At 57.5% G+C, this 13294-nt stretch overlaps 6 protein-coding genes across 6 annotated transcripts; all 6 read right to left on the reverse strand.

Annotated features, from left to right (window-relative positions):
- Window positions 1-187: 187 nt before the first annotated feature.
- On the reverse strand, window positions 188-800 carry SCHCODRAFT_02638973 (uncharacterized protein). The gene is made up of 2 exons (XM_003028342.2): window positions 336-800; window positions 188-283 (listed from the first exon to the last, which is right to left on the reverse strand). The coding sequence occupies exon 1, from the start codon at window positions 755-757 to the stop codon at window positions 338-340; it is 420 nt and encodes a 139-aa protein (XP_003028388.1). The 5' UTR covers window positions 758-800; the 3' UTR covers window positions 188-283; window positions 336-337.
- A 210-nt stretch (window positions 801-1010) lies between these two features.
- On the reverse strand, window positions 1011-2800 carry SCHCODRAFT_02692417 (uncharacterized protein; the record flags this gene model as incomplete). The annotated part of the gene is made up of 3 exons (XM_003028343.2): window positions 1011-1273; window positions 1331-1448; window positions 1499-2800. 3 exons carry the CDS (start codon window positions 2798-2800, stop codon window positions 1011-1013), a joined length of 1683 nt encoding a protein of 560 aa, XP_003028389.1.
- Window positions 2801-3192: 392 nt separating this feature from the next.
- On the reverse strand, window positions 3193-3864 carry SCHCODRAFT_02638974 (uncharacterized protein). Its single transcript, XM_003028344.3, has 2 exons — window positions 3364-3864; window positions 3193-3307 (listed from the first exon to the last, which is right to left on the reverse strand). The coding sequence occupies exon 1, from the start codon at window positions 3742-3744 to the stop codon at window positions 3367-3369; it is 378 nt and encodes a 125-aa protein (XP_003028390.2). The 5' UTR covers window positions 3745-3864; the 3' UTR covers window positions 3193-3307; window positions 3364-3366.
- A 278-nt stretch (window positions 3865-4142) lies between these two features.
- On the reverse strand, window positions 4143-6941 carry SCHCODRAFT_02515208 (uncharacterized protein; the record flags this gene model as incomplete). Its single annotated transcript, XM_003028345.2, has 6 exons — window positions 4143-4566; window positions 4617-5989; window positions 6044-6094; window positions 6143-6529; window positions 6581-6713; window positions 6766-6941. The coding sequence occupies 6 exons, from the start codon at window positions 6939-6941 to the stop codon at window positions 4143-4145; spliced, it is 2544 nt and encodes an 847-aa protein (XP_003028391.1).
- Window positions 6942-7871: 930 nt separating this feature from the next.
- Window positions 7872-9512, reverse strand: SCHCODRAFT_01240715 (uncharacterized protein). The gene is made up of 2 exons (XM_003028346.3): window positions 9506-9512; window positions 7872-9371 (listed from the first exon to the last, which is right to left on the reverse strand). The coding sequence occupies exon 2, from the start codon at window positions 9233-9235 to the stop codon at window positions 7964-7966; it is 1272 nt and encodes a 423-aa protein (XP_003028392.1). The 5' UTR covers window positions 9236-9371; window positions 9506-9512; the 3' UTR covers window positions 7872-7963.
- Window positions 9513-11753: 2241 nt separating this feature from the next.
- On the reverse strand, window positions 11754-12562 carry SCHCODRAFT_02072753 (uncharacterized protein). Its single transcript, XM_050341688.1, has 2 exons — window positions 12035-12562; window positions 11754-11924 (listed from the first exon to the last, which is right to left on the reverse strand). Exons 1-2 carry the CDS (start codon window positions 12459-12461, stop codon window positions 11878-11880), a joined length of 474 nt encoding a protein of 157 aa, XP_050198221.1. The 5' UTR covers window positions 12462-12562; the 3' UTR covers window positions 11754-11877.
- Between the last annotated feature and the right edge of the window lie 732 nt (window positions 12563-13294).

Genomic DNA, 13294 nt, shown 5'->3' on the forward strand with positions numbered 1-13294 from the left:
CACTGCCGATCACAACCGTAGACGCGCACGGGATGGAAGGACTTGCGTACTGAAGCCCGCTTCGCAATGAGTGTTTTTTGAAGGTGGAGTACCATGATCTGCTACTTCCAGAATCCTGATACGCACCTAAGGGCAAGATGTGGACACAGTTATCATGTTTGTGGCGCTTGACATAGGCAAGGGCCTATTGTTTCGCCAAGGGGGCCGAGCCTCGCTACGATTCGAGAGCAAAAATAGTGTATGCTACAGAAAGACCCCGAGCATTCTCGGCGACGTTGTGCGCCTGCAATAAGGAAGAGCTGGATGAGATGGCGGGAAAACCGCAGACGACGTACCACTAAACGGGCTTGTACCAGCGTGGCTCGCGCTCAGCGCCCTCCAGACCCAGCTCATCCGCAATCTGGGCCACAACTTCAGGCGGCGGGGGCACCCTCTGATCGTCGTCAATGCCGCGATTGTCCGCTAGCACCAGCGCGAACGCCATGGTCATGCGCTTCCTATCCTTGTATACGAGCACGCTGGTGAAGTTCTGCAAGTCATACTTGTCACCAAGTATGGCCTGGAGTCCCTCAACCTGGAGGTAGGAGAGATGGCTCGCTAGATCGTCCTCGTCCGAGAGCGGGCAATAATGGGCGCAGTACTTTTGCGCGACCTCATCGGTGAGAAGAAAACCGAAGACGTGTGGGGTGAGCGGAGGCCGCCAATTCTGCCAACTGCGGGCAGATGGCAAAGACTCGCTTGCGATGGAGGCGGCCATGCAGAGCGCCGATGCTGTGTCGGGAAGAGCAGGCAATGGTGAGGGTCACGGAAGAGTGCATGTGGCGTATGTTGTCGCTGGTTTACATGCACGCGGCGGCATACCCATCAGGCAAGTGATGGCAGGGCCAAACACGGAATTACGATATCGGCCAAGGCACCAAACGATAGCTTATTAATGTTCACACGAGAACCAGGTCCACAAAGTTAGAGCGCAGGGATAGCATGCAGTCATACATGGGCATCTATATGGTTTACAGTATCGGACTCGGGAAAATCAAGGTGATCCTTCTATCCCATCCAATTGTGACTGGCACGTAGAGTAATCCAGAGCTACCCTCTGGAGGGTGACTGATCTTCACAGTTGAGGAAAAGTCGCGCAAACCGGTGCTATCTTCAACGTCCGATTCGCGGGCCTGCTCGCGCATGCACATGATCTGCTCGATGAAATGCCGGACGAAATACACGTCGGAGCGTCGGTCGATCCTGAAGGCGTATGATTCTGTCACGATCCTGACTGCGCGGTTGGGGATCAGCCCAGGTCAAAATACAGGCGCTAACTCCGGGTACTCACTGTATTGGCATATGGCTTTGTGACGGTGTCGATCCGCAGCCTGACAAGATTTGCTGCAGTAGTATACTCGACCACAGGCACATCGCTTGAGCTCGTGCTGGTCGTGACTACGGAGGCACTATGGGATTATGAGCAAGAGGAATATACAAACAATGTCAGGAAACGCACAGAGTTGTTGTGGCAAAAGCGGATGGACTTCACCGCGGACTTGTACACTAGGTATTCTTGCGTTACCATGCGTAGGTGCGTCAGCATGTCGCGCCATTTTTTATGCGACTCCAAATTCGCCGCGGGATCGCTGTCTGGCAGCCATAGCTTGTGGCGCTCGACCTCGTCGTCTACAGCCTTTGCCACAGATGGAAACATAAGTGCAGGTAAAATGATGTAGCTGACCAGAGACGACAGGCTATATTCATAAACCGAGTCGCGTAGTTGCACCCAGCGCGTCAGATAATCGAATGCAATCTGGAGTAGACCTCCCCGTATGAGGCGGACGATGTCCCTGGTGCCGCGGAGCTCTGGAAGCAAGTAAAATAGGCTGTGCCAAACATTATTTGCGTAGACTTCGAGTCGTGGCGTGGTTTCACAGTTTTTGCCGATGTTTGCCGTGTGGGGCATCGCTTGAGGGTGGTGCACCAAACGTAGCAAAGGACTAATGAGCCAGAGAAGAGGTCGTAGAAGAGACACTGCGGGAGCTTGCTGGAGCAGACACGCGGCCACCAAAACGAGATACTGCGCCTCTTCGACGTTGAGATTGGGTGGAGCAGCAGCCACGGCGCGTAAGCGGCGAATGATTGTGCGAATCGCCGGCATCCCTTTCGACATAATCTCAGAGGAGATGCGGTCTTTGTCATCGATTTTCCCGTACAGTCTCATGAGAGCCCAGATGACAGTTGCTGTATGTTCATCGGGAGCTTGGTCTTTGGCGAGGCGGCTGGTGCGGATGTGCCAAATGTCGAATATGTACGATATTGCGGACTCGGGGAGGCCAATGAGTGCGTCGAGCCCATAGGGGACGCAGCACATAGCGACGAAGAAATGGCAGATGAAGATGTCAAATCTACTAGACCAAACGGGGGAGGCCCATCCGTAGCGGGATATCGCTGCCTTCGTGGCCTCTGCGTCGCAGTTGTGGGCATGCGGGTGCATGTAGAGAAGCCATTCGAAGATCGGCGAGAGAGTATCTCCCAAAATATACGCGTCGAAGATCGCGACCCGCGTGGAACGGAGGTTTTCGAGCAGATGGGTCACAACAACGATGCTGTCCATAGCATGCACGATATTCAGCCACTCGGTGCGATTTGACGGCTGAGAAGCGGGTATGTTTGCGACGTTCAGGTTGCGAAGAAGACCTCTGTTGAGTCTCGGGGAGATGTCCTTGAATGACATGAACCGTTGCTTGCGCTGCAATGCACCGTCCAATTCGCGGTCGACCAGCTGGCTGAGGTATCGTGGGGTATCGTCGCTCATTTCGGGGAGGGGAGTTCACTTGAGGATGACGGTCGGAGAAGAGGTGCTGCATTCTCGGCGGCGTTTGATATGCTTGGTCTGGCGGTGACCCATTAGGTAATTGATGGCTGATGATGAGCATGAGGACCAAAACAAAGGAACACAAGCATGGGTTCAAGCCGCCATATGATACCAGCAATCCATATTTCAAAGACCGAAGCAGAGAAGAGGGGAAAATGGCTGTTATACGCAAAAGGCCGGAAAGCGGTAGTTGAATCAGATAATCTCTCAGCAGCCGGTGCACGCAGTTTTTCGGTCTGCTACAAGAGGTAGTTGTAGCTGTCAATCACGATTGCCACCTTGCTGTTGTCGCTCTTCGGTGGCTGCTGGCCGCAGGTCGCGATTTCCACAATTTCCTGACTTTGGGAACTCGTTTATACCCAGTACTAGCCTACGCGTCTACGAGGTTTGCAATACCCAGAGTTCGTTCTACACACGATCAGGAGTATTTCAGAGAGGATTGAGTATCTGGAAGTACGGTTAACATGGTGCATAGGGTGACAACATCCGGCTCGCCAACCAACCACTCAGCTGGCGGGCTTGTACCACCTTGGCTCGCGGGCCTCGCCTTCAAGTCCCAAGTCTTTGGCCACAGCATCGATGACTTCGCGTGGGGGCGGCTGACGGTGAGCCATGCGCGGTGCCCTCGAGTCCGCTAGCACGACCGCCTGAGCCGTGGTCCTATGTGCACCGTCCCGATAAACCAGCACGCCGTCCTCGAAGGCGAGACCATGCCTTTCGGCCATCAAGTATGGTATGTAGGACTTCATATAAGAGTAGTGGCCAGAAATGTCGAGACCGTCCGCATCATCGGGAAGCGGGCAGTCTTCGTCGCAAAAGGGCGCAACGACAGGCGGCGTGATGAGAAAGCCAAGTATGCGGCGGGCCTGGGGAGGGGTTGGCATATCAGCTAGGCGAGGGGCTGGCGGGCCAGTCATTAACGGCGCCTGCGGATCGTGGGTGGGAAAGCGCATCGCGGTTGGTATCAAGGGTAAGGAAGCCCCCCGACGACAATGAGCCTCGACGGCTTCGCGTAGACCTGATAGTCAGGACGAAGGAGCGTTTGTGTCGCGCGGCACCGAAATGGTCACGCTGCGAGCACGCAACCGCCTCGTGTCGAAGTTCAAAGTCCAGATTCGCATCACGGGCGACTCACAATGATGATCACCTCTAGATGCCCCTCCAACTGCTCGGTGCCATCAACCCCCTCCAGCAAGCGATGAAGATGCCATTATTTGAAGAGCTAGATTACGCCGCCGACTCGCCTTGATTAATCCCCCAGCCAACCAACCAACCAACCCCCTCACAACACCTCCGGCTGCTGAATCTGCGGCAGCTTCGCCGCCCGACTCCTCGTCAGCCCCTCCTTCGCCCCCTTCATCGTCTCGTCCCTCCTCACCCTGAGCGCCCACTCATACGCCTTCACCGCATACTTCAAATACTTGATATCCTTCTCCGCGCGCGCGCGGATCGACGGGCCCAGCGAGCGCGTGAGGTCGACGAGGCGGTGGTGAACGATCTCGATGTCCTTGAAGGTGAGGAGCGGCGGGACGCTGTCATCGGGGACCTCCGTCTTGGACATATTTTGGACGAGGGGGCGCTCGCCGTCGAGGACGGTGCGCGTGGGGCGGGAGGCGAGGGCGGGGTTGTGCGCGCGTACGGCGGATGCGGGATACCGCTCGACGAACTGGCGGATCTGGGTGACGGCTTGCGCGATGTGGCCCGATCTGCGATGGTCTCGTGAGCAAATGATGAAATGAGGGGAGAACCAACTCACAAAGCCAACGTCCGAATATACGCCACATGCGCGCGCTCCGTCAAGCGGGCCTTGACCTGCCTACGTCCCCCAGCCTCAAACGCCGTCCAATCCGCCCACACTTCTCTCGCAAACCGCAGCGCCAGCTCGCGCTCCGGCCCCTTCTTCGCCTGCGCGCACCGTTCCAGCGCGTCCACATACGTCGACGCATTCGGCGCCACTCCTAGCCCAAACTCGTCCCCCACGTACAACTGCCTGAACAGGTCGCGCGCCGTGCCCAGGGTCGAGTGCCGATAGAACACCGCGAGGTACGCGTTCAGCAGCCGGCTCGTCAACTCGACGCGCTCGAACTTGGCGGGCGGGGGCGCCACGGACGACCTATCGTGCTCGGCGGGCAGGTTGCCCGTGTCGCGCAGGACGCGGCCGAAGAGGTGCGCAGCCTCGCGCACGACTTCTGAGCGAGACTGCGGGACGCTGCTCGTGGAGCCCTTCGTATCGTCCGTGGGCGTCTTCACCTCCTGGACGGAGGTCGCCCTACTGTTCTCTTCGGTTGTCTCGCCCTCTGGCGCCTTGACCAGCAGCGCGTCCCCGCGCTTGAACGGCGGGTCGTACGCGGCGTATGCGTGGAAGACATGCATCATGACTTCCTCGTTCACCGTCGCGTCCGCCCTCTCCGCATCCGTCCGCGGCCTCGCCATCTCCGCCAACAACCACCGCACGCGCGCGAGGTCTCCGATCCTCTTCGCGCCCTCAAGTAGCGCGCAGAACAGCCTCGTATCCGGCGAGTACGCCGATCTGCCATACGCATCCCTATGCGAGTCCAGCATCTCCCTCGCCAGCCGGAACGCCTCGCTCACAAACGCCTTCGTGCCCGCCCGTGCACATGCGAGAATCACTGCCGCGTACGCGCCCGCTGTAGGTCTTATCTCATGGTCCACGGTCATCTCGTGCCAGAGGTCGAGCGCGCGCTCGGGCTCGGAGGCGCGCGAGGAGAGCAGCGGGGACGCGCAGGCGCGGATCATGAGCGTGTAGAGGACCGCGTCCGGGTTCGGGTGCGCGACATAGCGCATGTGACTGAAGAGGTCCCAGGCCTGTGCGCGCGCGAGGGAGGAGGGGTGGTCAAAAAGAGCTGTGATGGCGTGCGTGTAGGTCTTCATGGGAGCGGGGAGGCCCTGGGTCTCGTAGGAGTGCAGGAGGCTGAGAGCGGTGGTGGGTATGGTGTCGGGCGGAGTGGCGTGAATATGCGCGGAGACATGGAGGTGTCGCTGCTGCTCGGTAGGGGCAGCGGTGAGGTTGTTGACGAGGTAGGCCTCAACTGCCGCGATGTCGCCGGCATCAGAGTACATGGCGAGGACGTCGTCGGCCAGGCTTTCGTCAAAGTCGACACGGGCTCTCTGTAAACTTTCAGAACGAGTGCATATATGCGCATATATCCCTGTCAAGCTCACCCTCAGAGCCCTCAACGCAGCCTCTGCTGCAGCACCATCGTAGGCATTGATCTACATTTTGGTCAGCAGCGTCCTACGAAGCAATTCAAGAGCACGCACACAGACACGTATCAAGCTCTCCGCCTCCCCCTTCGTCATGATGCCTACCGGCAGAGCATCCTCACGCGCGTTAGGCAACAAGGACTCCAACCCAGCCGCATACTTCTCCAGTCCCGCAATCACGCGCTGCTGGTCAGACATGGCCCTCTCCGTCGATATCTCAGTCGGCGGCGTCTCCCCGCGTAGACGGCGCACAAGCTCAGAGGGCTCTGCCTCTGCTTGTGGTGCCAAGCGATCCGCTAAGGCTTTGACGACGGCCATGTCCTGGTTAAACTCGATCCTGAGGTGCTCTGGCGCGCGTTCTTGCACCTCTGTCTCAGGGCCAAGGACGCTCCCATAGAGGGATAGCAGGTCCTCTTCGGTGTATTCAGCCTCTTCGCGAGATGCCTACCGTAGCAGGATCAGCATCCAGGATACATGGTATGGCTCGAGACGCACCTCAACCTCCGCAGCCTCCTCCAGCACCTTCAATCCCGCGTTCAGCTTCGTGCTTTCCAGCACCCCATTCGGCAAGATGTTCTCTGGGAGCCGTACCGCAAGCCCAGCATCGTGCCGACGAGGCTTCGTATGTCTATACCAATTGTTAGCAAAGCCTTGGCGGCGATACAGCCAAGTTTACGCACTGCTTCAACGCCGCATCATACGAGAACGGGTTCGGCGTCTCCTTCACCGCATACGCCGCCTGATGCATGCATCTATTGAGGACTTGTCGGCGCTGCAGACAAGCGCCGCTTCTCAACGGCGACGCCAGTCGCAGCAAAATGGAGTCCACCAAGTACGGAGGTAGTGGAGGAGACATTAAGAGGGTAAGGCGTATGTTATGATGATGATGTCCCGGAATACGGAGACAGGGAGTGAGGGGGACGGAAGGTGGTGGTCCGCGAGCAAGACGGGGACGCGCCGAAAATTCGATCGACGCGGAATCTAATCTTATCGGCACGTGATGGGTTTCAACGGGGACCCACAGCCTGAACTCGGCTATGTCCCTCGAGGACGTGGTGAGTACTGGCAGCTATAAGAGGGCACTGCAGCCGTAATTGAGGGACCAGAATGTATGGACATCGACCGAGCCAAAAGGAAGCAACGCAAATGAAGCTTCATGAGGCATGACATTGGCGGTGCGACGGTAACGACAGTAAGCTATGAAACAGACACAGTTGCCGTGTACACAGGCAGGAATTCCCTCGTCTATAGATGTACGAGGCAGTGAATCATGAGTTAAGTAGAGTATAAGGGTATGGAGAGGTATTAAATGAAGCGTAGAGTAAACGAGGCGTGGTGTCAATCAATGGCGGGAATCCAAGGTAGAGAGCTATGAAGCGAAAAAGGAACTAACCCAAGAAAGAATGAAGACGAAAGTAAGTGTACAAGAAGGGAGATGAGATGAACGAATCGGGGGTAGACATACACGAGGAGGATTAGTGGGAGCTTAAGCAACGCGATCACGGATATTAGGTCGGGGGACGGGGAGTAGGGTGGCAAAGGAGTTGAGATGGCGGAAGGCACGAAACAAAAGATGGTAGGAGACGAGAGGACGGTAGCAGATGAAGAAAGATATGAAACGAGACACAAAAGGGGATGATAAAAGGAAAATGGAGACGGCAGACAAGGGGGAACGAGGCGAAGTAGTAACACATAGATAGAGACGAAAATGAAAGATAGACATAAGTAATGTACGTAGCAAAAAGGGTGTCCAACAAACGTGCCCGTCAGGCGCAATTCGGCTCCGCAACGGTTCGACAGGGCTCGAGTATTGAGGAGGATCCTCCGTACCCGCTCAGGGCTCCGCATCCCCGCTTAGGACGACGCTGCCCCGCCAGCTCATGACGGCGCGGCTCCACTGTCCCTCGGCAGCGTCTTCAGCTCCCACTCGCCGGGCGCGCGCCGCTTCGCAAGGCCAGCAAGCCGCGTCTTCCCCAGCAGCGAGTCGAGATGCAGGACGCCCCGACTAACCTCCTGCTGCCGAACAGCAGCATCCCGGATCGCATCGCACCGCTTCCAGAAGGTACTGCTGATCTCCGCATCGGGGTCCTGCTTGAGCGCCTCCTGGTATTCCGCATCCGTCACGGGCGTGCAGAAGTGCGCGTGCAGCGACCGCAGGACGTCGATGACCTGGACGTAGTCCGTGGCACGGGGGGATACGTGGGCGGTACCGCACGGCGTGACGATGTCGATGTCGGCGCCGCGGGTGGCGGGCTGCGTGGCGGGGTCATCGAGCTTGATACCGGCCGCCATCGCGCGATCGACGTTGCTGGTGAAGGAACGGGCGAAGTCCCAGGTCAGGCCAAGTGCGCGGCTAGGCCTGTAAGCTAGCAGCCCATGGACTCTGACGTCGCTGGAAGAGGAGGTCGACGAGGTCGACTGGTCGGACGACGTCGTTGGCGGGACGTTGTATAAGTGAGTGTGATAAGGCTGGCGAGGGGTCTGCTGGTGAGACGGGATGCTGTTGGGAGTAGGACGAGGAGTGGCCTCTGATACCTGAGGAGCATGCCGCGACGGCCGGGGAGTGTCTTGGAATGGCGAGGGTGACGAGCCATACGAGGCCGAGGATGACGAGCCATGCGAAGGCGATGATGTTGAGCCATACGATGCCGATGATGTCGAGCCATTCGAAGGCGAAGGCGACGAGCCGAGTACCGGCGATGACGGCCTGACAGGCGCTGACGGTCGCGCAGACGGCAACGGTCGAGGGGGTACAGTGGCCGCAGTAACCTCCTCCCCGTCAGACTCGATGCTCGCCGGCCGATGGTATGGCGTCTGCGCATAGCCCGGGCGCCTGTGTGGCGCATGCGAAGCTGTCGTCGGCCCAGGCGCATTCGAAGCCGCCAGACCGGGCGCATTCGAAGGCGAAGGTGATGGCTCCGACTCTGATCGAGTGGGCGCGTACGCTACTCCGTTATGCGCATAGCGTGCTTCGGTCGGCACCCGCGCTGCTTCGCCGGGCATCGACGCTGCCGTATGCGCAGGTGCCAACGTTGCCGTAGACGCTAGTGCCGGCGTCGTCGGTGGCACCTCCGCCGCCCTCGTCCCCGACGGCGAGGGCGGGATCACCTCTGCCTCCTCCTCAAAGTGCACATTCGTCCGATGTGGCATGTTGCTGTCGAAGTCGTTATAATAGTGATAATCGTTGTCGGTCGTTGTGGGTCGTAGTCGTGGATCTTGAATCCGGCAGCGCCCACACGCGCCGCCCTTTATACGACGGGGCGATACAGCCCTATATAGACCGACTCTATACAGCAGTGAGCAAACATATCGTCCTCCCCGATGGAGATGTGCCCTGGGCACGCATGGCTGATGCATGCGCCGGGACCCTGATGCGGGTGCACTGGATCCACACCAGTTGTGTCTGCGCAACCTGCTCACCGTGAAATGCGTTTGGTCCAGACACCGTTCGAAGTCGAGCACCGCTCGGGCAGCGGGCGTGAGAGACCTAAAGTAGGACGCCAAGTGAAGACAGGAAGAAGGGGAAGAAGGAAGAGCAGGGAAGAGAGCAAGGAAGCGGACCCGAAATAGCTCACTTGCGGGAGCGACGCGCAAGATGACTCGCGCACGCCTTGCTTGCACAGCTCCAGAGGATGAAGGGCGAACGCAGGTCGAAGTGGCAGCGAATTAGCACGCAGGTTAGCCAACACGCAGCGCGCTTACATACGCCCTGGCATTCGCGTTCGCCCTGGCACTGACAGCATCGGCCCCGCGGGCGGCGCACTCTTGCACAGAGCATGAATAGGCGCAGGCGCGCCCGACGCGGCTCAGACAGCACGCGAGGCTAGCGGGGCGAGCGAGCGCAGACCGCTGTTCAATGGGGCATCCAATGCATGCGATAGGCGTCTGAATGGCAATCTGCCCCGTCAGGATGATAATCTCCCCCCGGCGACATCAGGGAGTCACTAGCACTGGCGGCTTCCATGGACGCTGCCCTGGAACACAGCTTGTATGTGCGATGGCTAGTCTCAAAGGCGCTGGCTCATCTGTAGCGTATGCGTCACCATATCGAATGCGAATCGAAGTTTAGACTCACAGCATCGTCGTCGAGTCACTGCCCGTCACCAGCCGGATCCCATAGACTCCCTTCCTGGTAGTAGCGGCCCATTCAGCTGATGCTGTCCAGATGTTGATGGTTTTCTACTTGCCTGAAGCGTCCTCCTCGTCTACTTAGACGGAGCTGGGGTTAGACTGACAGACAACTCATCTCTCAAACGTAAGGCATCCTTCCGTTCAGCGCTGCCATTGACTGTCGCTACTCAATTTAGCAGCCAATCCATGCCAGTGAATTGGAGAGCCACGCCAGAGGTTTCCGAAGCGATGCGTCTGAGAGCGCGACGCCGTTAGTCTTGGCTTTGACTCACTACCCCCACCTGTTGGCGAGCTGTGGCAACATGAGGAAGGTTTGAGCGGAAGCAAAAGAGTGTGATGTTCGGATCATCAATTACATCCAAATCGAGAACGAGAGCCAAATCGGGACGACTCTTTGTCAATCTCAACTTGTCAAGGTTCGTCATGCCAGCTCGTTGAAAAACCGTTGAGTGTATGGCGCAACACGCCATTCGCTAGCTATCTTTGCCAGCCGTATACAATCCGTGTTCTCGAACGACTCGATGCACTCAAGCGGTACTTTGCCTGTGCGTCATGCTCTCACGAACAGCTACCAGACGTGCTGGGCGCCAGAACTCTTCGAATCGCTGGATCATTGGCAGGGAAAAAGGTGCTTCTCCCGTCAAATGAATGCCGGGGCTACCTAACGCTATCGAGACCTCTATCGACGAAGCTCCGTGCCAGTGATCGAACTGTCTTCCAATGTATTGCTTGACACCTCCCCATGGCTGCTACATTGAGTGCCGACTGCGGAAACGCCTCGGGCGACACTGCGACTGGGCGTCGACCGTGTCATTGTGCTCTGACACTGGCCGTGGGATGGGGATTGCGATTGACTGCTCGCGTCTACTAGTATCCAACGCGATGGTTTTGCTCGTCTCGGTTCGTGGGCGTGTCTATTGACTGAATCTCTCCGCGATTCCACTTTCACAAGCCCTCTCCGAGTTGAATGACTATCTCATTAGCTCCATTGATCTCGCGTCACTTCACCCTGGGATTAGGCGCCCAAGTTGGACGCGTGCCCGTGAACTCTCTTTGCAGTGGCAAAACATCACCGTCGTGGCCAATCTTCTCGGACCGTCCTCGTAATTCCAAGAAGGAATTCGGACATGCCTTGCCTTGCTCAGCTCTTTCAGTCAAGTGGGTCGTCATACAATCTCTTGCATCGCCCTGAGAGGCCCGATGTCGTCGCGGTGGGTTCCTGTCAATAAAATGCATCGTCTACTGACTATTCAAGCGCTGCAGACAACCGCGTATGCGAGCATGGCGTACAGCTCGTCGCTTCTGTCTAGTGATATTCCAGTCCTTCATCTAGGCGCGCATGTGCTCTGCTTATTGTTGGGACACCGTCATGTATCCTAACATGGGTATACGAAGGCGCAAATATCCGACCGCCGGCATCGACTCGTCTCCTCCTGTCAGCTCGCTCAAGGTGGCCACGAGATCAATGTCATACGACGCCCCATACAGTCGTTCAATGCTTCGCCTATTCATGGCTTGTTTTGCTTCTCGTGTTCATGGCTTGCGTCGCTTCACCCATTCATGGCTTGTGTCGCTTCTCCCGTTCGCGGTCTGCACTGTATTCCCAGGAACACCGAAGCGATATCCTGCAACACGCTATCGCCACGTCGCCTAACAATGCGCTATCTCATCGCCTGACAGAGATGGCGGGAGTTCATACGAGGTACGCCTCTGCACTCAATCGCGGTGCACTTACGCTCATTTAGACATACAGGACCTACAGGCAAGTCGCTTTCTGCGTCCTCTGAATGTCCTACGAGCAGTGGCGTCTATTTTAGCGTTGCTTTCGAAGCCCAGTACGATTGTCAAAGCCTAATACCGCGGAACAGTGCAGTGCCCAGATGCGGCGCGGATAGCTTGTGCACGCGAGCATTGCATGGCACTCAATTGGCATGAACAGCGCACGATAATCGATGGACACGGTGGCGCATGGCGGCCAACAGTCGCGGCCACCGTACGTCTCACGGACGAAGGCACAGCTCATCTCATGGACTGAAGCCGCAGCCTTGCTCACGCTACACCACTCACGATACAGGCGCTCCTGAGGCAGCCACTTTGGCGCTCGCGAGCTCAGTCCCCGAGCCAACGGACTGGGCGAGCAGCACGAGTCCTTTTGGGTTGGTATCATTTCATTGAATTCAACAGCACGAGCTCCTATGCATTTAAACCAGCGGTACGAGCGCTCGACGCTGCGACGACCGCCCATTTTTGGTCCCCCGAGGCGTCCGAGGATTATTCCTGTCAGCCTCGTAAATCGATAACCGACTCTCCCCTCCTCGTGATCCTCCTCAGACCTTCAACATCGCTCTTGCAAATCGTAGCCGGCGATCTGCGCTGTGGTCGCGGGAGCATATCTTCACGGAGGCAGATGATGATCCCCATTAGTACGCAATGTTCTTTCTCTTCTTGCTAACTAATTGTTCTATCGAACTCGAAATCATGGAGAACATGACGGTGGGTGAGCTCGGGCGTCCAGTCCAGAGAAATGTTCATACGTGCTGAGCGCGGCGTTTGCGACCCGAGCTTCTTTCCACCATCGACACCTTGCCGACTTCGCTCGCTGGGTGGCGGCAACTTACAATGTCGAGGGATATACAGACAACACGCACGGCAACCCCAACGTTCAGTGCTCCGTCTGCAGAGCCTGCGCCGAGGCGTGCACTGCCTCTGCAACTCCGATTATGGCGGCAGTACTGATTAATCTAGTCACGCCCGTATAACCCGCGCGGCTTGGCCGACTCTGGGTACGCAAAGTATATATACCCCCTACGTCTTCTTTTGCGGCCTCGCAGCGTCTTTGTCTGCGGTTTTGCAACGTGCAGCAGCGCGTGCCACACGTATTGACAAGCTGTGGTGGAGAGGCAGGAGAGCGCTACTACCCCCGGTACCGCAAGGACCCACCTGCAATTCATGTCGCTAGTCGTTGTCGCAATCCTCGCGCCATCTGCATGGCAACGCTGTCTAGCGAGGCTCTCTTCCGAGCACGCACAATGTACAGTAGGCGTTTGAGCAGGACGGACTTCTTGAAATGAATAGGGG

This window comes from Schizophyllum commune (assembly GCF_000143185.2).
Source record: "Schizophyllum commune H4-8 unplaced genomic scaffold SCHCOscaffold_11, whole genome shotgun sequence".
NCBI lineage: Eukaryota > Fungi > Basidiomycota > Agaricomycetes > Agaricales > Schizophyllaceae > Schizophyllum > Schizophyllum commune.

Excerpts from the sequence above, each read along its gene's own strand:
- SCHCODRAFT_01240715 (XM_003028346.3), bottom strand. The coding sequence starts at position 9,235 with ATGCCACATCGGACGAATGTGCACTTTGAGGAGGAGGCAGAGGTGATC.
- SCHCODRAFT_02638973 (XM_003028342.2), bottom strand. The coding sequence starts at position 757 with ATGGCCGCCTCCATCGCAAGCGAGTCTTTGCCATCTGCCCGCAGTTGG.
- SCHCODRAFT_02072753 (XM_050341688.1), bottom strand. The coding sequence starts at position 12,461 with ATGGGCGGTCGTCGCAGCGTCGAGCGCTCGTACCGCTGGTTTAAATGC. Across the intron at positions 11,925-12,034 it reads TACTGGGCTTCGAAAGCAAC|GCGTACCTCGTATGAACTCC; the intron begins GCTAAAATAGAC and ends TTGAGTGCAGAG.
- SCHCODRAFT_02638974 (XM_003028344.3), bottom strand. The coding sequence starts at position 3,744 with ATGCCAACCCCTCCCCAGGCCCGCCGCATACTTGGCTTTCTCATCACG.